Below are 24,272 nucleotides of genomic sequence, written 5' to 3' on the forward strand. Positions count from 1 at the left end.
CCCGGATGAGTGTCACCGGCATTAACTCATCCAAGATGAGGCACCTGATCTCGGATGATTTAAGTGACGTACGAAAAATATCCCCCATGGCTCACATTTGACAATAAAGCAAAACCAGCAAGAGACACATGCACAAAAATAAATAAGACATATATAAATGAATATAAGATATAAATGTATGCAAGATATAAATGTAATCCCATTAAACACAATTATGATTACATGCTCTGAATGGGCACACTATACTGGATATCAGGAAAACTGCCTATACATTGTCAACATAACTTTTTTTTCCCTCCTAAAAATATATTTCCTTGTTTAAATAAAACCCTATGTAAAGTATTTTCACCCACAATGCTTTGTTGTGGAATGATTGGGCACTTAAAAGTAGTATAATTGTATGAAAAATGTGAAGAAATGATTCAATTGTTGATATTAAAGCTATTTAAAGCTATTTAATACCTTCCAGTCTAGGTTAATTTTGTCCTGCACACTAGCTGGGAGACTATGATTGGATTTTGTAGATATGAAGAAGGATGGGTATAAGGTTGTTTTATTGCAATGATTAGACTGGTGTAAATTGTAATCAAGGAAATTATTCTTCCTAACACATTAAATGATTTACCCTAAGTTCTTGTCTATAAGCCGGACTCATGTATTAGCCGGAGACCAAAAATCATACGAATTTTTAAAATAAAATCGTATCATAGATAAGCCGGACTCATGGATAAGCCGAACGTACTATAACCTATAACTAATAGAAGGGAGGGAGGTCAGTGGTCTCACTCGCGCCCATTTAATTTCTTTAAGGGGGGAGAGAGTGTGAGATATTGCCGTCTCTCTCACTCCCCGCATGGCGCGGTTGGAGCGGCCGGAGCGCGTTCTTTCTGCTCTGGGCGTCGCCGAGTCAACACGAGCGCGTAGCGGTCATTTAAATTGTGATTTTATATGTAAGCATATTTAAATATATATCGCGGATTTCTGCGGACAATGGGTCTTTTAATTTCTGGTACATGCTTCCTCAGTTGGTTTGCCCAGTTGATTTCATACAAGGGACGCTATTGGCAGATGGCTGAGAAGCTATCCAGCTTACTTTCTCTCTCTCTCTCTCTCTCTCTCTTGCGCTGACGTAGGGGGGTGTGAGCAGGGGGGCTGTGTGCAGCTGCTTCCTGAAAGAAATGCTGCACGGAGCTTCGCATACTTAAAAGCTCAAAGGGCACGTATTGATTTTTTTTATCTGTCTCTCTCTATCTCTCTCTATCTCTCTCTCTCTCTCTTCCTCTCTCTTCCTGCTCCTGACAGAGGGGGTGTGAGCTGCCGCCTTCAACAGCTTTGTACCGGCGGTGCTTCGCATACTTAAAAGCCAAAAAACCCTATTGATTTTTTTTTGACTGCTTGCTTTGCACTCCTTTGAAAAGGAAGATATGTTTGCATTCTTTTAATTGTGAGACAGAACTGTCATCTCTGTCTTGTCATGAAGCACAGTTTAAACTTTTGAAAAAGAGACAAATGTTTGTTTGCAGTGTTTGAATAACGTTCCTGTCTCTCTACAACCTCCTGTGTTTCTGCGCAAATCTGTGACCCAAGCATGACAATATAAAAATAACCATATAAACATATGGTTTCTACTTCACGGATATTATTATTTCGCGGGTGGCTCTGGAACGCAACCCCCGCGATGGATGTATAAGCCGGACTTATGTATAAGCCGATATTCTATTTTTTCATTTTCACAACTTTTTTCCTTAGATAAGCCGCGGCTTATTGACAAGAACTTAGGGTAATATAACTTGCACAAAGTATTTCAGGTGTGATTAAGACCACATTCACTATGACTTATTACAAAATAACATCATTGCAGGTTGATAGTGTACTAAAGTTCATAAGCCTTTTAGTCCAAATGGGTAAGTGAAGTTTTGGAATTTTAAAATGTTGCGAAATTCCAAGTTAGCTTTTGCTGTTCTGTGTGTTTACATGTTTAGATTTCTTGACTAACTAACCTTTACTTACAGCTTGAATCCTCCTCGTCTTTAATGAACTTGATGCGTTGCTCTTACTAGTCTAGTGTTATTCTTTCAGAAAACGTCTGCATACTTGTTTGTTCTTCCAGCTGATCTGGCTTCCTTATTCTTCTCATTTGTCTCTCTACACCTTTAATTTTCCTCTTCTGGTCAGGAATTATTTCTTGATTTCACATGCAGTCTGTATTTCTTCCATCCTTTACCATTATTACTTTGAATGTATTGGACCACTGTTATTTCCTTCTATCTCTGTTTTCCTTCTTTCTCCACTCTCCACCAGTTCTCCTGCAGTCAGAATCTATCATCCGTAGTTATTTGATTAAAGAGTGTACAGTGTACCATTAACTCTGCTGATTTCTTTCAGACAACTGTCTGTTAGGGATGTGACTAATAGCTGATTAAATGTTTAGCTGATTTGAAGAAAAAAACGTTTATGAAATAAAAAACAAAAATGGTTAACTCCTATACTCCTGACTCTTCAGTATTTAAATACAGTATATTCCTTTTCATATTGCACGTTAACTTTATGCCTGTAAATCAGATTTGCCAAGCTGAATCAAGTCAAAAGCATTATACCAAATTGACATATGACAGACCCAGGTAAAAAGGGATTTGGAACCCTTCCTCAGTATTCCTCATTATTTATCATCTACTTTATATAAATAAAAGTTATCTTTTTTTGTTTCTTGGCCAATCATGTAAAACAGCTGATTTTCATGAAATTTTTAATGTGTGTTTCTGTTGGTCCAACTTAAAATATAGACTATATAATATATGGGGAGGAGGGGGGTTTTAATGGAGGTGTGCAACCCATAAGCCACAATGAGATGTGATTTTCATTGTTATCAGAGTAGTAGTGTAGATTACAGATAGGACACTTAGTTTGCAGCCAGCATTGACAAAAGGATCGACATTTTGAAAACACCTTATAGGTGTGTTGGTAAGCTGGTGGTGGTACTGTTCATTGTTTTCGTTTTTGTAAAAGACAATTATGTGAGTGTTTAAAATGTTGCACGTAAAACGGAAATGTTTGTATGGAAGGTTATTCCCTCCACTCAAAAAAAAAAAAAAAAAAAAAACACACACATAAAAGACATTATTGTGTTATTTTACCAAAGCATTATGTTTTGTAAAACTCTTGCATTATTTCACAATAATTATTGCTTTGTTTCGGTAAGATCTTGCATGCTACTGCTGGTGTTGTCATGCACACACATGCTTTGGCTGGGTAGGGAGAAGCTAAATATACACATTATGTGCAAACAATTGAAAAGAACTGAACAAAAGTTCTAGGTCGTTGTGCACGGTGCACCAGTAGAAATTTGTCAACCAGTACAAATTTTATTCTATCATTTTTACTGTGGTTTGACACATCAGGAAGTTGCCTTTGATTCTTGCTGCATAAGGGACGTGCTTGATGGGGAGTGGGCTTTATGTTACCTTCTGATACAGTGTGACATAGTGGGGGGGGGGGGTAATGGTTTAATTATTTATTAATGTTAATCATAACCTGTTCTTTTCAATGCATGATACAAAGCAGGTGCTGACTTAAACTGAATGCAGTGTGACATGCTAATCAGCAGGCACTGGATTCAGTGTGTCTGGAATAAAACAGAGTGAGATATTTATAAATATATTTTTACTAACTAAAACGGAGGTTGCATGCTAAGTTTTGTGACATTTTGTGAATACCATTTTTTATGAATGTAAGGGTGTTCTTTCAGGAGAGTCAAACCTGGCTTATTAAAGGTCACAAATACAGGAGAGTAAAATAGTTACTAGAATAAAGCTTGGTATATGGCCATTAATTAAAGCTGGGCTCTCTTTTTAAATCTGTGAATGAACAGTACTGACACTTTAACTTTTGTGAATATTGCCAAGATTAAGTAAGACATAAAAATAGTCCCTTTAGTCGAAAGTCAAATTATTTAATATTGTGTGACAGATACAAAGAATAAACAAACACTACAAAAAAAACCCTCTTGTCAGGGTCAGGCTAGAGTCAAACCCTAAAATGCTTACACCCTAGATCAGGGGTCGGCAGCCTTTCAGTGGTGTCATGCCAGACCTATGTTACAATGTTATTCTGCATGCCGACATAATTCTACCAAATTTGTTATATACTATAGTATCAAAATTGGTCCGTTTATAATGGGCTTCAAAAGTATATATTATATACTTTTGAATCCCATTATAACTGGATCTTATATTATTGGTCATTCAGTATTTTAAAATACATAGGATCATATGTGAAAAGAATATTTTGTCAAATTTTAATTTTCAACACATTTATTAAAAATGGTATTTCAAATTATAAATCACAAGTTTTTTAATACAAAATACATAATTTGAATAAGAAGAAATTATCAAGAATTCTAATATGATTAATCATTCTTGATTATTAATCAGAGCTATTAATCAATTAATGTGAACCTGGACCCTGTACCTCTTTGCTCAATTGCTCAATATCAGGTGTGCAATTGGTCACTTTTAGCTTGACACAGGCTTCTTAATGTTTAGGTGTTAGACAACTTCTTTGTGTACAAAAAACATTTTTCATATGTGAGAAAATTTATTCACATAGGTAAGCGGAGCCGAATGACGAAAGCAGAACACATGCGATTTTCTTCAAACAATTTAATATTTCAGGTAAAGATATCCAACAATTGAGAATGACAGACGACTTTTCCAGACAGTTTCCTTCAAGAGTTTTCCGCAATTCTACTAATTTTTTTTTCTGATGATATTAATTTGATGAGTTCCATTTCAAAACTATCAACGTCCATCCACTCAGACGAGATAAGTCAAATGGGGTTGTCTTTGGATCAATTAAGTCATGTTTGACGAGGAATGGGTTAGGGTTAGTGAGTTTGGAAGTCTTCACATCGTTTGGAAAATTCCTCTTTGAGCGCTTCAACATACTTTTGAAGTTTGTCTTTGTTAACGGTAAATCGATTTGCATGGACCTTTACATTTGGAAAGTACTTATAGATGTTTGTGGTAATATTGCCCCAAAATATATCTAATTTTGATGCAAATCCTTTCCAGTATTCAAAAAGTTCTAGTACTGTTTGACCCTTTCCTTGCAAACGCAAGTTTATGTCGTTCAGGTGTTGAGTTATATCAGTCAGAAACATCAATTTGCATAACCAGTCTTCATCATTCAATTCCGGGAAATGCTGTTCTTTTTCATCAAGGAACATCTTGATTTCTTCCAGACAAGATACAAACTTGTTCAAGATATTACCTTAACTAAGCCAACTGACATTGCTATATAGCGGGAAGTCCATATATGCACTCTTCATTTCTTCCAAAAGGGACTTAAATTGCCTGTGTGTCAATGAAGAAAGAGAAACTATGAAATTACCTATTTTAATGACAGTGTCCATTACAGAATTCAAGCACTGTGATGTGATTTTTGCAACTTAACTTTCCTGGTGTATAATGCATTTGAAACTCAATACACGATGCCCGATACTGATTTTCAAGAAGTTTAATAAATCCCTTTTCCTTTCAAACCATTGCATGGGCAGCATCAGTAGTAACACAAAATATTTTATTTATGTTAATTTTCTTATTTTCAAAATAATTGAAAAATGCAATGATAATGTTGTGTCCCTTAGTTGTACCAGTAAGAGGAATCAAGCAACATAATTCTTCATAAATATGATCGTTGTCACAATATTGTGCAACTATTGCTAGGTGTGCCACGTTATTTACATCTGTGCTGTCCTCAACAGCGACACTAAATCCAGCAGCTTGTTGTAATCCGGTTTTCTGTTTTGTTGTTATATTTTCAGTCATATCAGTTATTCGTGTCTTATTTGATCTTGCAGAAGCTGGTATTTCTTGAATTTGAGACAGTATTGTTTGTTTATTTGGTAAATCACTGAATAAGACTTCAGCACATCTCATTCTTTGATGAATTCTCCGTCTGTGAAGGGTTTGGCTTTCAAAGCTACACAATGAGAAATTGTATAACTACATTCAGTGGCTTTATTTTTTAGTTCCAATTATTTGACTAAAATAAGTAGTTTGTTTCTTAAAGCCAGAAACAGCCCTTTTTATAGCTGCACTTTTCTCATCAGTGTTTTTAAACATGGAGTGATGTTTAGCTTGATAATATCTTTGTACACTTGACGTACGACACACAACACTTTCACAACATAACACGCACACCGCACAATCCTTTTGTTGTACAAATCTGTATTCATTTGTCCATGAGTCTTGAAAAGAGCTGATGTCAAGTTTTTCTCTTTTATGAGTCATTTCAGGGCAGTATATTACTTAATAATAACAAGAGACCCTTAACATGTGAGTCACCTGCACAAAACCTTGAGCTGTAATTAAAATATAATAACAAGAGGTTTGTTTTATTGTACCACTGCCTGCACTGAACACATGGTTTCCATTTACATGTGATTAGCTTTTGCAAAATGTATGTAAGGGCGCGAACGCGTGCACTGTACTTAAAATATAATTTTTTACTATGTTTCAATTCAATCAGAGTGCCATTCAAAAACTTTCCATAGGTTGCCAACCCTTGGTTTAGCACTAAGTGGAGAATTGTTTTATGGATTTTGTATCATTTGGAGAGTGTGTGATTGCTGGTAGGAGAGGTAAAGGAATAAAGGGCATGGTTGGTCTGTTGTACTGTCTTTTACACAGATGGACCAAGTGCTGTGAAGGCTCTGAGCAGTGGTGGTACTCGTGTCAGTTGTGCAGTGCAGCGGGTGGGGGAGAGAGAGAGAGAGAGAGCTGGGAGTTGGATTAAGGAAGGAGGCTTAAAGAATGGCAGTATGATTTGATAGGTGAGGCACAGTGGGAGCAATAAGGAATCTGTTAGTTGTAGCAGTTTAGATCCATGGAGATGGAATGGGGGGTGTGGTGGGCTGTGTCTGGAGAAGAGCCAGATGAGGTGAAATCTGGAGATGGGCAAAGCGCCCTGAGAACCCAGGAGGCAGTGGACAGGGCAGTTGTGACCTGTGGCAGATTGAGGATGTGATGGACTGAGACTTTGTCTCCCATCCTCCTAACAAGAACAGGGAGATAAGTGAAGGAAGAAAACAATTTTAAAATCTCTGCTAATTGGGGTTTTAACTTCTTCATTTTAATTATTTATTTACCCCCCCCCCCCCCCCCCCAACAAGACACTGTTTTAAGGCAAGCATTTTATTGGATCTATCATTATTTTTATTGGATCTCTCATTTTTATATTTTTTCTGAAATCATACTGTCATGAACTTAATTGTAAAGTCTTGTTCATCTGTTTTGCTTGCTATAGGTTCATCCAACTCAGGACAATAAATTACCCCAGTTCAAGAGAAAAGTTTAAGTATAAAATAAAGTTATAAGTAGGCAGCAATAGGCATTATTTTTACATGTATGGATCCTTGTGTGTTGAAGTGTTACATATCTTCAGAGTTAGAAAGCAATGGAATTGAAGACATTTTCTTTTACACAAATGATGTTTCTTCATTAGAGTATCTTCAAAAATTTGTCCACCAGCATTGATTTGGGTGGTGGATTTTGGAAATGGTGAGATGAACAAGGCACCATGGGAGCAACAAGGAAACTGTTAGTAGTAGCAGTTTGGATCCATGGGATTGGTTTGGGGGTGCAGTGGGCCATGGATGGGGTAGTTCTGATCTGTATGGTAGATGGAGGATTCCACAGCCTAAGGCTTTGTCTCCTGTTCTCGTATAAGAAATAAGTGAAGGACAGTAAGTGTCATTTTTACATATTGTGATCCATGTATGTTAAAATGCTACTTATCCTCAAAGTTAGAAAGCAATTGAATGGAAGACATTTTGTTTCACACAAATAATGATGGTTTCATAACCTCTGCAGTATTTGTACATTTTTTTGGTTTGTCTTTATATAATTTTTCTTCATGTTCACAAAGTTGATTTGAAAGGCAATATTAAATTCTAGTTAGTCTTGCTTGTTTTTGTTCAATGGGGATCCAAAGGGATTAAGAAGAATACCTCTTTGAATATGCATTTTTATTGTCAATCTTGTTTCATTTTTTTAACTGTAAAGTCTATAGATTACACACATTCTGCCAATTTCTTTTAGTTTACCACTCTGTCCAGGATCTTAGGATGATTTGCATTTTTATCACAAATTAATACTTGCTCAGGGTTTTCTTGTAGTATTTGTTTTTGTTTTTTATTATAATTTATCATCTGCTGTTCTATTCAAAGTTTTGTGTTTCCTGTTTTTATCTTTATTTGGGGTTTTATGCTAATTTTAATTTCTCTCCAGTATTGTGTATTTAATCTTTCTTATGCTTTTTCCATGTTCATTTTGAAAGACTTTTAAATAAAATGTACTTATTTATTACATGATTTAAATAGTCCTTGTGAAAAGAAACATCACAACAGAACCACACACTGTTTAACCTAAGGAATTGGGCCAACAGAAGCACCTAAACTGGTGTCAGTCGGAAAAGTATATAAATATAGATTACACCAATATAGCGTATGGATATAGTAAGTTTTAGTTTAGATGTTTTAACATATACAAAGTTGTCATTCTTGTCACGCAGCACCACGGTCTGCATGGAGTTTCATGTTGTCCCCATGCATTTGTGGGTTGATGATTGCCTGTTTTAATACTAAGTAGTAGACTGTGTCAGTAATACTTCTTATTTAACATAAAATGTTTAGTCCTTCATAGTGCTAGGCGGTATACCTGTTCATACCGAAAACCGTTTTTTATTTTTTTTATGATATGGATTTTTCTTATACCGCAACACCGGTTTAAATTGCCTAAACGACGTTCGGAACGTGGCGCAGCGGGAAACTGTTCAAATGGGGACTTTTTCACTGCTACAACGCTAAACACAGATTTGTTGCACTAGGGCTCTTTTTCACTGCTACACCACCAAATAGTGGGCGGTAGCAAAAGTATGCCGCGTGGTGATAATGGACAGAGAGCATTCCGAAACTGAACTAAAAGTAAAGTTGAACATGATGAACAGAAGAACTTTTGCCGAAAAAAAGGAGTCACGTCTGTCGCCTGGAGATACTTTAGTTTTAAAAAGGTCAGATGTGTAAATACTGTTTCTATACTACTGGATAATACTGCAAGCCAAGTTGTACTTGTTTTATTTGTTTTCAATACAGTGTAATGTACCTGGGTACTGTGTAATAGTGTGACGACATGTTGACTTTATTCTCGAATTTCCACTTTAATCTTGACGCTTATGACGAGAATAAAGTCGACATGTTGACTTTATTCTCGACATTTCTACTTTATTCTCGCCGTTTATGTCATGTTTGACCTACTGGTTTTTTTCTTAACTGACGGAATGACCAAAAGAGCAGCATTAAGAGAGTAAAGCAGACGCACTGGAGTGTATGGTATTGTTAGCTCAGCTAATAAGTAAGGAGGTGCAACACCATGCAAGGCCTTATATGTTAAAAGAAGAACTATATAATCAGCCCTTGCTTGTACTTGTTAATCAGTGAAAGGAAGCTAGTACGGGTGTTATGTGTTCAAATTCTTCTGTTTTTGTCAAGATTCTAGCTGCACCAATCTGAACAAGCTGAAGACCTTCTAGTGGCACAACCAGGAATACCGGAGAAAAGGATGTTACAATAATCAAGTCTAGAAAAAAACAAATGCATGTATCAGTGTTTCAGCATCACACAGAGATAGAATAGATCACATTCTTACAATATTACTATGAAAAAATGACGATGAAAAAATGCTGTCTTAGTAATTTCCTTGATATGAGACTGGAGTGTGAGACGATTATTGAAAATTACTCCCAAGATTTTTAATGGTTGAACTTTCATAGATAGAACAGCCATCAATATTAACACTCGAGCTCTCACATAGATGTCCATATTTGGCTGGTCTAACAACCAATAATTCTGTTAGCATTTAAGAGCAGAAAGTTCATATTCCTCCATTTTTTAATTTCTGACAGATACACCTCAAAATTTAGCAGTTGGGAAAGGTCATTTGGCTTTACAAGTATATAGAGCTAAGAATCGTCAGCATAACAATGAAAAATATGATGTCCCCAAGGGGACGTATATAGATGGGAAAAAAGCATAGGGCCAAGAACTGGTCCCTGGGGTACACCAAACTTTACTTCAGAAAATTCAGAGATTGTATTGTTGTAACTTAGAAGGTGAGTTCTGTTTGATAAATAAGAATGAAACCATGAAAGTACCGTCCCTTGGATGCCAGTATGTTTCTCCAAGAGGCTTGAAAGTATGCCATGCTCTATGGTGTCAAAAGCAGCACTTAAGTCAAGAAGCAGCAACAGTGATCAGCAGATCATTGATTATTCTGGTTAAAGCGGTTTCTGTAGAATGATGGGGACCGAAAACCAGATTTGTCAAAAAAATTGTCAGACAAGTAGGCATTAAGTTGATCAGCGACAACCTTTTCAAGTAATTTAAAAATAAATTTTCTTTAAAACCAGTATGGTACTTTATTTATTACTGTAAAAATTTTGCCCAGGATTTACACATCAAGTTATATTAAATACATAATGTTGACAAACAATATATAATTAGGAGGATATGTATTAAATATTGGCAAAATGCTTAAAATATTGAGATTTTTTGCCATGTCGCCTAGCCCTAGTCATGCCTTTCCGACTCTAAGCATCCAGGAGGCCATGATTGCTCTTTGTGTTGTTTTAGTACTTTAATTTTCTTTTATAGAGTAATTTGAATCTACACTTTCACACTCTAGCAACTTAATGTGACCGCATTTTAATCACCTAATGTTACTGCATTCTTCTCCAGCTCCTGATGTTACTGCTGCTTTAAAATTAATCTTCAGAGTATGTAGAATCCCTCAACAGATGAGAATGTGAGAAGCTTTTGTCAAGTGTTATTTCTGTCCTTTCTAAAATTATGATTATTGTTGAAGACCAGTTTAGAACAGTATCAATAAAAAAGAAATTCCCTTACTAAAGAAAACAGCTGTTTATTTTCTTTTTCTGAAAGTGTGTACTTTGTTTCCATTTTAAATAAGCAAATCTTGCATTTGGAGACTTCCTATTCTACGCCACTGCTGCTTCCAGTGTACAGTGAGCAAGAGAGTCTGCCCAGTGGGGGGGCAAGAACAGGAAAAAGAGAAAGTTATTCTAATAGCAAATAGGAGAATGTGTGCTGTGTATTTGAAATCCCACCTTGAAACATTTAGCACTAGAATTACCAGAGCCTACGAAAAAACTCGTATATCCGGCCCACCTTAAATCGCTTCTTAAAACCTTTCTCACCTCTCCGCCAGCATCTTTTGTCATCTAAATGTACTGATAAAGACAAGCTGCCAGCAGCCGGCTATTCCATCCCCGCAACGACTTAGAACGTAAACAGGCTTTTCCCAGCTCTTGCCTTGATTGATTATCTGGGAGTGAAGTGGAGTTTTAGAGTAGAAATAATAAGATTGTTATTTGAAACACACGCATTTCATATGTGTTGCATTTCTACAGTAATCTGTGTAAACACATTGTTAAAACAGAAACGTGTTATATTTTCTAGTAGCAATTGACAAAATGTAGGCATAAACTATATAATGTATGAAGCCTGAAGTCCAAATATCAAAGACACACTTTCACAAAAGATACAAAAAAAAGCCACCGCCAAAAAAACCTGCCTTAGTGTGAGACATTGATATGAATTAGCTATCACTGCTTCCTTGGCGTAACAGTATCAGTCGCTGACTACGCATCAGAAGATCACGAGTTCGATACTGCACAACTCCCATTTGAGAAGTGTTCTTATTTTCACTATTTTAGAATAAAAAGATACATTTGATTTCAGTCTGTAACAGCTGGTGTAATTTATGATATTTGTAAAGGTTAGCTTTATTTTTTTTAAATTCACTTTTCATTGTCTCAGTCGCGTTCAGGATCCATCCCTACCGCCCCCAACCTGACACTGCGGTTTTTACATAAAGACGCGCTATAGTTCTGCAGTGTATCACGATACATACGACCGCGTGTTTTTTTCCCCCAGTATTGCCAGTCCCCACGTGTTGCTGTATGCTGTTTCTTTTGTACTCCAGGACATGCAGAGGAAAGCATAGTAAAGAGCAGTAACTTCAGCGCTATATGCAATCATCAGACACTCCCCATCTGACACTGCTGTTTTCACATAAAGATCACATAAAGACGCGCCAAAGCTCTGCAGTGTACTTGTGACTGCATTGTCGTACCAATGCTTGCGAACTGAAGTGTCTGCATGCACTTTTCGTGGCATTACACGCGTATTTTTTGAGCATGCCCATGTAGCTCAAACACAGGAACATATGTTGATGTAAAAGTATAACAAAACAAGTGCACTTTTATTCAAGACTATAACTGAAGAAAAAAGAAAGCAAGTTACAGTAGGCGGTTGATATGACAGCTTGCGTGGTGGAATGCTAAGAACTGCTGATTTCCATTCTGTGCTATATAACTTAACATTTGAATCTGATGATTGCATATAGCGCTGTCTGATTTAGTGTGCGCAAGAACATGCAGGTGGCCAGTTGCTGAGTGCTACAACGCACATTTTAAAAAAGAAAGAGACAAATATATGTGACGTTTTGAAGAAATCATTTTATGACGCGAATAGTACCAATCAGAAAACATCGTCGAAGTAATGCAATATTATTTGAAAACGAACAGCGTCAGGTTGGGTGTGAAGTTATACTGGCGCTGTTTGAGTCAGATCAGAAGCTGAATAAGCTGAAAAAAGCTCCTGTTCTGACTCTAAGTAAAAAAGCATGAATTAATCAACAGAAATAACCGCGATTGACATTTTAAAGTTAACGATTTACAGTGCATGCCAATTTATAAATTCAATGTCCGTTTGAGGGAAAAAAAAATCACTTTCTTCAAAGCTGGGAATCGAACTCGCGTCTCTGTGGCACAGTAAGGCAGTGGTGCTCCAAGTCAGCAAACCGTCCTTATAACTTATTTTTTTCAAGATCCATAACACACAGACAGACAGAGCACTGCGTAATACAGAGACAGACAGGCAGAGATATACAAATAAACAGGGAAGGCACATGTACTGAAAGAAAAAAAAAATCAACATGTGCGTTGTTTCTGCAGCACTGAATGAGCTCACCTGGTCTAACATCACCCCTCCCCCCGATCTGACTCTCTAAGTAACAGCGCAAGTACAGACACAAATCAAGTGCATGTGCGTACTGTATAATATTAACAAAAAGAGCAGCTTACTACTGAAAACGGCAAATATAGGAGTGAGTGGGGATCGAACCAGTACTCTTGATTACACTTGGTTTGCGTCTGTACTTGCGCTGTTACTTAGAGAGCCAGATCGGGGGGAGGGGTGATGTTAGAGCGGGTGAGCTTATTCAGTGCAGCAGAAACAACGCACATGTTGATTTTTTTTTCTTTCAGTACATGTGCCTTCCCTGTTTGTTTGTATATCTCTGCCTGTCTGTCTCTGTATTACGCAGTGCTCTGTCTGTCTGTGTGTTATGGATCTTGAAAAAAATAAGTTATAAGGACAGTTGTTCATGTTAATTGCAGTCTCAATTGTTAAAAAAATATTTTAAAAGGAGCATCCCACATGAAAATATAACGATCTCATTAACTGACAGTGCATACCAATTTACAAATTTTATGTCCATTTGAGGTTAAAAACAAAAAAAAGAAGTAACACTTTATCCCTAGCGGGGAATTGAACTCATGTTTGTGAGGCAGAGAAACGCTACTTGGTCTGAGAAGCAAATCTTAGCGTGCTACGCCACAGAAACTGTTGTATGGTGTGTGAAGCTTTTGTGGAAGTGTTTATTTGATCTTAGGAACTCGGGGTTTACACATTCTACATTTTGTAACATTTATTACTAAAATATGAAAAAGTTTCTGTTTTAGCAATGTGTTTACACAGATTACTGTAGAAACGGAACACGCATGAAATGCATGTATTCCAAATAGCGATCTATTATTTCTATTCTAAAACTCCAGCAGTTCAGTCACTCCCAGATAATCAAACAAGCCATGAGCTGGAAAAACTTAGTGAACGTTCTGCGACGGTGGGGGACGGAATAGCCGGCTGCTCGCTGCTCCTCCAAATCGGCACATTTAGAAGACAAAAGAGAGGTGAGAACGGTTTTAAGGTGGGCCGGATCTACGAGTTTTTTCGTAGACTCTGGTAATTCTAGTGTTAAGCATCATCCAGCTACATAAGAATAGAATATGGAATAAATAGCCTCCTTATCATGCTAACACACACATTCCAGAGGTATACTATGGTCCATTAGACCTACCATCACTCAGCAGAAAGAGCAAAATACTCCACAATATACAGGTCAAATTCTGTTTACTGTATATGTGGTCATTTTTTAGTCCTAGCCAATTTCCTATAGAATTAAATAATTAAAAAAAACTCTTTATCAGCAAGTCCATTTTATCTGAAAAATGCATTACAGCAAAATCATTTCCCAAGAAAAAAGCAGCAAAATACACGCATTTCTTTTTGGCACAAAAATCGAGATTCGGGATATAACAGCCAAATGGATTGCACGTTTATGTCACTTAATTTACTCGTCATATGTCACACTCTTGCAACAGAAAAGAGCTTGAGAAGGGTATTATAGCAGACAGGAGACATTGTGGGCGGATCTAGGGCAGGGATAACTATGAGTCAAATTTGACTTCAGCTGTACTTGCCAAGCTCTGGAGGTCCGTAGTTAGACTCTATCAGTTATTCACTATCAACCTGCAAAGCAGTCGCAATGAATCAAGTGCGTTTGTCAGAGTATTATAGTTTCCCTCGGTGAACCAAGCATGATCGTCAAAGCAGGAGGTGGTTGTCCATGGCAATCTGCAATACTGCTACAGTGAATAGGACACAATCATCAGAGTGAGGTGGGAGGAAGTTGGGAGTTGGTTCTGGCCCACAGGTTGAGAAAACGCTGCATTAGATGATATAGACGGCCATGTGGAGTGGTATTTATGAAAGTTAATGAATGTGTGATCCAGACACTAAGGGGTGCTGTTTATTTTGTAACAAATGGGGTGCAAACTCGAGACACCAAGCGGTGCCCCCCAAATCACCAAGTCCCTGCCACCATTTAAGTCTATAATACTGACTGCTGCCCTATGGGCAACAAGGGGAACAAACCCTAGGGCTCCGTATGGATTTTGACCAGTACTGAATATCAGCTTTGTCAGGTATATGAAGTGAAAGACTGCAATATGTGCAAATTCCATCATAATGAAATCCCTGTTATAGCAAATTGTTTTTTCAGTCCTGAACACTTCATTCTAATAGAATATGACCTGTAAATCTTATCAATTTGATCTGCTGCAGTTTAAGTTTAGAAAAATCTAAAAATCTACACATCTCTGATTCATTATACAAAACATTTACCAAATTTTAACATCCATAATTTTCTCTGTATATCTATTCCTGAGACTTTACCTTCTAGTAATGATAGAAGTATAGGCAGGGTTTCTATACTCTGTCAATGTATTTCAGGTTCACCCCTAGATTTTAAACAACTTTGGGAGCAGGACTTTTCATGTAGAAACTCAGATGAGGAACTGAATTTAGCCACAAGATTCATTCTTTTTCATTTCATGTAACACATTGTTAAGTTTGATTAAATATACTGTAGTTAATTATAGACATCTAACTTGTTTAAAATTTATTTGGATAAACATCTCAACTGTAAGCAATGTTATCAAGCACACCCTTTGCTAGGTAAAATATGTTCTGATCATGTGAAGGGAAAATATTTGAATATCTCTCAGTTATAAGTATTTGGAGTAATGACAGATGGGGTAACGTAATGCAAAAAAATATATATTTTACATTACATTGTTTGTCGTCTCATTTTAATCAGCTGGAAGAATCCCAACCATTCCAAGCTGTTCTGAAATAAGCATACCTGGACACTAGGCCTGTGCAATGTCTTAAAATTTAACATTGTCATTTCACAACATAAATAATATATGATACCATTGCTGGGTATTGGGGGAATGATGCACAGTGTTTTAACTTGTCTCACAGATAGCTGCATTTAATAGTAGTTGGTAATGTTATTACAATGATTTAAAGGTGATTAATTCCAAGTTCATTTAAAATTAGTGCAAATCATAATGCTGTATTGGTACACAATTTTTAAATTAGATCTGCCTCATCATAAAATGGATTTGAATAAATGTCTACCAACAAGAAACTAGAAGTTTTTTTTTTTTGTTTTTTTTTTTTTAGAAAGTAGAAGTTACTAATTACTTTTTTTCACTCAAATATGGTATCCTCAGTTGTTCAGTTCCTTCCTTTTTCTAATCAAACAAAAAGTGACTGAATACGTTATAGAAAAAAAATTGTACTTCGTTGTGTTTCATCATGATTTGGCTATAATGGTGGAACCATGTTACAGGGAGTACTCTGTTTAGTTAACATTTTGTTCTTCCTCCTAATTCATTATTACTTTTATATAATGGGGCTGGGCTCCCCTTGGAGGATGGAGCTTGTGTATATTAGTATATGATACCAAAGGGAGGAGGGATCCCCGTGAAGCTTTGAGTACTTTTGATACTAGCCCACTTATAGTACCACCATGCTGCCACCTTCCTTGTCTAGCACCTAAATCTCGCTGCATATGTAATGTAAAATATAACACCACAAGGAAAGGCTCCAGCTGCACAATGACCCTGCCCAGGATAAGTGGGTTAGGAAAATGGAAGGTGAATGCAAAATTTTGTTACTCACTGGCAAGATGCGTTGGCCTGTGCATCATACAGTAATCTCATACAGCTGACATACAAATCAGTGGCTTCAGAGGATCCTTTACGTGGGACAAACCTGCCAAATTCGCAAAAGAATTCCAACTTGTATGGCCACAGTGCACAATCATTTTAAGGATAATAAGCTACCAATACATGCAATTTATAGAGCAAGAAGCTAAGGGCTCTCAGAGTTTGTGAGCACTACAGTGGCCTAATGCTACAAATATACAAATATCTTCCTGTTCAAACTTTGTGTGATGCCTTCCATCAACTTCAGTGCACTCCTGCCCAACTAGCTTAACATCACAATCTCCCACACCTCCTGTTACGAACATGAGTACCTGACGGCTTGCTTGTGAGGTTCAGAAGAGTTTATATATTAAAAAAAAAGTAAATGACAGCTGTACTTGGTGCTTTAATGAAATTTCTGCAAATGTTTGAAGCCAATTGACAATGTTCTTTTACATCGATTGTGTCCAGCTAATCAATGATGGATGATATTGCCTTTGATTAATCATTTGTTTGATTTTTCATTATACAGTACATGTGGAACTGCATCATATCAGCCCTTTTGTTTACAAAGATGCATGACTTGGGTGGAAGACAGAAGCTGAGTGTTCAGCCTGACCTATTCAAATATCATTTTAAATGTTTGCAATGTTGCATTTGTTGTATTTTTGACTGAATGATGTTTGACCTTCTTCGTTTTGATGTATAAATTCAGTAGAATGTTTTTAGTTCAGTGAAATGTTGCTTTACTTGCCTCATTATACCCATACTAATTCCTGTTGCTGTTAAGGTCCAGTTTCAGACTTTTGCCACCACTCATTGATACCGGCAAGGCTCTTGACTCTCCATATGCCATTCCAGGATGCTTCACCTGTTTTAGTCTGCCAATTAACAGTCTCTTCCTTCTCCCTATGAGCTAAAACTGCATGCTGCTTTCCAGTTCTTGCTCCTTATCTGTAGAATGAAGTTACCAAGATTTGAACTGTCCATAGTCTATCGATGTTCAGACTCTATTAAAAGACCATATCTCTTTATAAAGCATCTTAATAATGTCAGTCTTAAGTGTGTTTGGATCTTATTTGCTGTCTGCTAACTAGAATTTCCTTATTGTAGTAGACTACCATCTTTGTCTAATATGACTGTTGTATTAAGCTGCTGGTGCATAACTTAAATATTTCTGTTGTCTTCTACACAAACATTTGTATACCCATATCCATTTGTAGGTTGGCTAGAGTAATGGTGTCTGAAGATTCCATTACTTTAATAATACTGAGAAGATGAATAAAAAACTAACAATAATAAAACTACAGTATGTGAGAAGTACATTACAATACACAGAATGTGCTTTCATTAGTAGAAATATAATGATTTTTGCCAAACACTATTGTGTGGCCTGTGTATGGATTGAGTGATGGAAAATTCAGTAGATATATTTACTTTGTGTTGATTTTATAGTAGTTTTGTATTTAAATTTCTTTCAGTAGGTCTCAAGTAGTTTGTATGCCCAAGATTAGCCACGAGAAACATGCTTACAAAGCTTGATGTGCACAACTGGGAGTTCAGCAACAATATAGTAAAGATACAGGAGTTCCAGTTTGAGGGTATTAGCTTCCTTTAGTTTTAATTTGAAGCTTTAGAATGGGGCATAGAAAATGTATTGCTTTTGGTTAGTGATCATGTATTCCACATTTTAATGTGTTCTTTTGAAATTACTGTTTGACAACTTACTTCCTAAGGTAGATGTTTTTAATCTTTATTTTCGGATTTATAATAAGCCATTCTTCTTTTTTAATAGGTGTCTGATCAACAGGTGGAAGAGAAAGTATTTATGAAGAACAGCAAAATGATGGACATTTGCCAAATGAACGATGAAGAACTAAAAGCAAAGCTGCTAGAACATGGAGTCATTCCTGGGCCAATTGTAGGTAAGGCTTCTGTGGTACATTTTAATTTCAGCACAATGTGCATGCTCATGGCATCTAAAAGATCATTTTTCATGCTTTACTCATTACAAATTTTTTCTTTATGAACAGCATCAACACGGTTAGTATATGAAAAGAAGCTACTAAAACTGATCAGTCAGAAGTCAGAACCTTCATCTTTCAAAAATAATGCTACTGTCATTGAGGACCAGTATTCAGACAGTGAAGAAGAGGAGGAGGAGATGGGTAATGATTTGTAATATATTCACTTATAAAATAAGATTTCATTCATGGTATGAATCATTGGAGCTTTTATACCATTTCTGGGCCTTTTTCGCAACCAAAGGTAAGCAAATACCTGTCCCACAACCACATTAAGTTGAAGACATTACCAAACTCGCTTGTCAGCGTGTGCCACTTATTTAGCATATCAGTCTGCCCAGCCTTTTTCATACAACTGCATTACTGGTAGTAGTGCAGTTATGGCATTTCCTCATGAAAATTACAATCTCACGTATAAATATTAGTATTGTACAGTAAATTCCCACATTACTGTCATAACATGAATTTAATATATTCAATGTGGCGATTGCTGCCTGTGGCTATAATCGATGCAAGAGGAAGCCCATGTAAAAAGCACTTAGTGATTAATGAGTGGGTCAGGGAGCACATGGATGATGAAGGATTTAACAAGCTTTTTTATTTACTTTGGGTTTTGAGAAACATTATTAAATTAACTATGAATCTTAAGATACAGTTTCTGATTTTCTTAGTGTTCATTTTTTGTAGATCTTTGTAGGCAAATAGCTTGTGTTTCATCAAGCAAATATAAAACACCGGTGCTAATGATCATGCCATGAATCATTAGTTGAACCAAAGTAATTAACTGAAACAGAAACAGCTATGTAGAAAGAATAAGAAGCAAATGAATACATCAATCTTACTTTCTTTGAAACTGAAAGATATCCAAAGCCCCTATCATGTTAGAACTGGCAGAAACCACTTGATCTCTGGTGCACCCATCTACTCTCTGGAGAAGTCTTAGAACAACCTACGATGCAAGTACCCTCAGAAATTACATTAATGCATACCTAAGAGAATTCCTGCTGCTTTAAGCCAAAAGGGTGGTCACACTAAATAGTAATTTCTTATATGTTTTATTTTTGTTTACTGCACATTCTAGGAAGTTTATTGATTAGTAAAAATTATTCATGACATTGTTTTTGAAAGCAAACAAAACATTTTACAGTTTTTACTGCATTTATTCACAAGTGCCTAAGACTTTTGCACTGTACTGTGTATGTGTAAAGGTATGGCAGTTATACGGCAGTGAAAGGTAAATGTTTTTACCCTTTAATGGTGGAATGTCTGTTTTTTCTTCAACATCTGTTCTGGAACCTTTTGTACTTTGCACTGGTAGTTGTTATGGATTGTTATTGGACTTCTATTCCATATGGAGCTTGGGCTGTGATATCTCATTTACTTCGTTAGAGTGAGTTGTTACAATGTAATACTAAATCCCTATTTAAAATTATCAGTACCTAAGTAGTCATGCAGTGCTTCATAGTTAAATTGTTATCATTGTTAAATCATGCCAGCCTCAAACAAAGATCTGGGTAGGTTATAATGAATTACTGTACATTTTTAAAAATTATTGGATTACTGTGCATATGTTGTAAATGAGCAATAATTAGTAACTACAATTTCTGCTATTAAAGTGCTATAAAAACACCATTTATTTGCTAGCATTTTGCATATTTTTTTTAAAGCTGAGAACATACTATTTACTTAGACATTTAGTGTTTTATTTGTTGGATAAATTTAACGTACTTAAATTGGAACCATTACATTTTTTTTTCCTTTTATCATGAATTCGCTCCATCCCACTAAGTCTCTTCTGATAAACCTTCCTGACTACACACTGATACAAGTACTGTGAATCTTAAGAACTTTTGAATTTAAATGGTCAGAATTAATTAATAAAACAGTTATTACAAAGAAGAATTTAATCAACTCAAAGTTTTATTTATATTTTTTAACAGTAGTACATAAGTGAAAAACTCTAAATAGGTATTTTTACATAAAAAAGCAACACATCATGTAAATGTCAGAACTTGGCACTAGCTAGAAAATGGCTACTTTAATGTCCTCATTGAAGAGCTCTCAAGAGCTTGCTCTGTTTACATCAACCTGCAAGTTAGGTGTAAGTGTGTTCTGACAGTGATCTGCAAAATGAGTATAAAGAAAACAAAAATTGACCAAAAGCACAGCAACTCAAAAACCAAAAAGTATTTAAAAATACAAAATGCACCAACAAAGAAGACAATTTAAACAGCTGATAAACAAAGTAACAAACATGGTGGAAGCTTTCTGAAGAAGATCAGCAGTATTGACAGTTGCCTAGACCCTATTCACTACTTTTAAACAGAATAAATACCTGTTATCCAACAGAGCATACACACTGCTACACCAGTTAAGTACAAGTACAACGGTATCCCCATATTAGAATTATCACTGTGATAATAGAAACATGTTGTAAACCAGAAAATAAATAACTGGTAGAAAATTTAAAAAGCAGAAAAATGTAATGAGTGAAATAGTAAAGAGCATAAACAACATCTCAAAAAGAATGTTTAAAAGGTTTGGATGTATTTCTGCTATTCATCTATTTACCAAGCCACCTTTTTCCTATTTTGTTCATAAAGGAAATTTGATTGAAAGAAGCAGATTTTTAAAAAAAATTCTTTATAGCTTACCTACAGTGTGCATAATAAACTCCTTTTCATTTTTGTTATGTAAAGTGATAGTTCCTTTTGTAGTTAATATGCTCAGTGAATTAGACATGAAATGTAAAGTATATTGTTTTTCTTCATAAATTACAAGGAAATATTGCTCCACATGTACAGTATGTAATTTAAAGTTATAAGTGGCTTTGAGAATGCTATGTTATCATGTGAAAGAATAATGAAGTGCATTTTTTAATTAGGAATAATTTTTGAATGCATTATCATGAATGAGTGAGAAATAAATAAAATATAGCCATGCCCTCTTTCCTAAGGAGCCAATATTATAACATACTAGAAAGTTAAATATGGTTAGGCAGGGCATTTTGGAGTACAAAATCTTGTTTAATTTCAGTATTAAAATAAATAATTATTATTTGGTGTCTATAAAGACACACCCACAGTGGTCTGTTGTAGAGAGCTGCATACAGTATGAGTGATTTAGAGTATATGTAGCATTAGACAATGATTTTGAAAGGTCTTTTACAGAGGAAGCATTTCAGCAAGCAATGCAGATTCTAAGAAGAGATGATTCAATCAAAATACATCAAAACTAGCAATAATCAGGCTAAATAATGTGCTTTGATCTCCTTTCAACATCTGGTTGCTCTAACCCTGAACCATACTCTCAGGGTTAAAAATAAATCCATCACTTTAACACATTGTTTGAGATTTTAGCCATACAATGTTAATAACACAGAGATTGTAAGCCTTTTTCTTAATGTGATCCTATTCTAACACCACTATGCTTGTTTATCAAGTTTGGTGTGTGTATGAAAGAAAGTATTCATAAAAAGGTTATGATCTCTTCATGGCATATGATAATACACGCAGGAAATTTTAATTGAAACTTTTCCTAAAAAATCAATTTCTTAGAAAATTTCAAAGAAGCTATAAATACAGATTTTCATGCTTCATGTTGATGCTTGATTTTTAAAAAACTTTTACTTTTATATAAATATTTGTGCGGTATTGTAAATTTGGTATTAAGGAAGAAAGAATGTTAAATCCTGTCTCTCTCAACCCTCTCTTCTGATAACTAGAAGTACTAGGATACTGTAACCTCTAGTAGTATAGTTTACATCGAACATGCCTTTATTTATTAGTCATGTCTCTTTTTTTACTTGTATACTTTAATGGGTTTCAGTCTTTCAAATAAGTGTGAATTTCCCCTTGGGATTAATAAACTCTATCTATCTATCTATCTATCTATCTATCTATCTATCTATCTATCTATCTATCTATCTATCTATCTATCTATCTATCTATCTATCTATCTAAAGCTTCAAGTCTGACTCCAGCTTTAACTTATACAACATTTCTAAACATAACTTTTATAGGAGACAATGTATCCTGTAATGGTTTGATAATAATTATTCATCTGTACTATTGCAAATTATGATACACACCCTTATCCAATATAGTATAGGCCTAATGAAGGTGTTAATGAATGAAGATGTGCATTAGATGACTGGGATCCCTTTGAACCTAACTTAAAAGCTGAGAAGTGCTGGGTGACATGGTGCCTATAATGTGTAAAAAAAACACCTAAAAATGTTATTTGCTCATGTATTAAAAATCCAGTGATGATGATATTTTTATGCCATTTTCAAGTACCAGATATTCAAAACATTGAAAAAAATGGATCAAGCAGACGTGCAAAAAGCAATCAAAACCAGCCAGTATAACACAAGAAAAAGGTTGGAATAATCCATTTAAAGCAGTTTGTACTGGTTTTAGTTTCAGATAAATATATATATATATTCAAACCTACAAAGGCTCAACATCCTTGGCTATAGGCCATTTATCAACCAGTCAATGTTTTACTTTAAGTCACTGTTCATTACTGGACAGAGCACTACATCCTCAACCGACAAACCTCAGTTTGCATCATATGGCACTTCCTCACTGCTCCAGGTGCTCAAAATGTCTACCTTATTACCTCAATCACTCTAGATATGAAGACAAAGTATAGAAAGTTAAAAGCAATATAGTATTTATTAAAAAGTAATAATACTAGTAGACAAAAGCATAAAAGAAAATATGGATAGCAAAGTCTGGACATATATAGTCTTTAGAAAAAGGCTTACAAAACGTTAAAGATGAATGTCATAGGGCAGCATTGATCTAGCAATCGAAGTTGTTCATGAGATGCTTTAGCTGATGATCAGATGAAAACGGTCGCACATTGCTGGTGACCTCTTCTGACATCATTCTGTCTTCTCCTCTTGACGTCACTCTCACCCTCTTCTGACGTCGCTCTCAGACAAGGCATATTTATTATAAAATTCCATGGGAGTTTCGCAACACTTGACTGTTACATACACCTGATTGGCTGGTTGTCAATATGATGGATAAATTTGCTCAAACTTTTTAATCAGTTTGAGTATGTCCGTTTCTCAAAAAATAAAGTTTTTGTTGTTTTCAGAATTTTCCTGTCCCAAGCTATAAATTGGTTTGGCAATTTCTAGTCCCACGGCATCTCCTTCTGTTTACAGGTTGTAAAGTAATCTGATACAGCTTAAATCACCGGCATGTCTTGAAGAATAAAAAATGGTAACACAAGGCAAAAAATGCCAAACTGAGGCAAAAGGATGTGTCTAAAAGGTAACCCATGGAAAATAAGACTAAATCTGTTATCTAGTACTCCAAATCAAAAAACAGAAGCAATAAATCCACAGAAATATCAAAATCAATATAATACACACAACTCTGATCTTTTCACCACAGACCTCAATTAACATTCTGTTGGGACCATCTCTTCGAACAAAATATAAAGGCTGAGGGCAGTCCCACTGTAGAGATGTGATGG

General features: G+C 35.7%; 1 protein-coding gene across 1 annotated transcript in view; it reads left to right on the top strand.

The window, feature by feature from the left end:
- The window catches only part of lemd1 (LEM domain containing 1), a 73,223-nt gene that overhangs the window by 8,901 nt on the left and 40,050 nt on the right, over positions 1-24,272 (top strand). The window contains exons 2-3 of the mRNA XM_051924695.1: positions 18,551-18,680; positions 18,789-18,923. Of these exons, the coding sequence (XP_051780655.1) occupies positions 18,551-18,680; positions 18,789-18,923 (265 nt within the window). The remainder of the gene's footprint in view (positions 1-18,550; positions 18,681-18,788; positions 18,924-24,272) is intronic.

This window comes from Erpetoichthys calabaricus, chromosome 3 (genome assembly GCF_900747795.2).
Source record: "Erpetoichthys calabaricus chromosome 3, fErpCal1.3, whole genome shotgun sequence".
Lineage (NCBI taxonomy): Eukaryota > Metazoa > Chordata > Cladistia > Polypteriformes > Polypteridae > Erpetoichthys > Erpetoichthys calabaricus.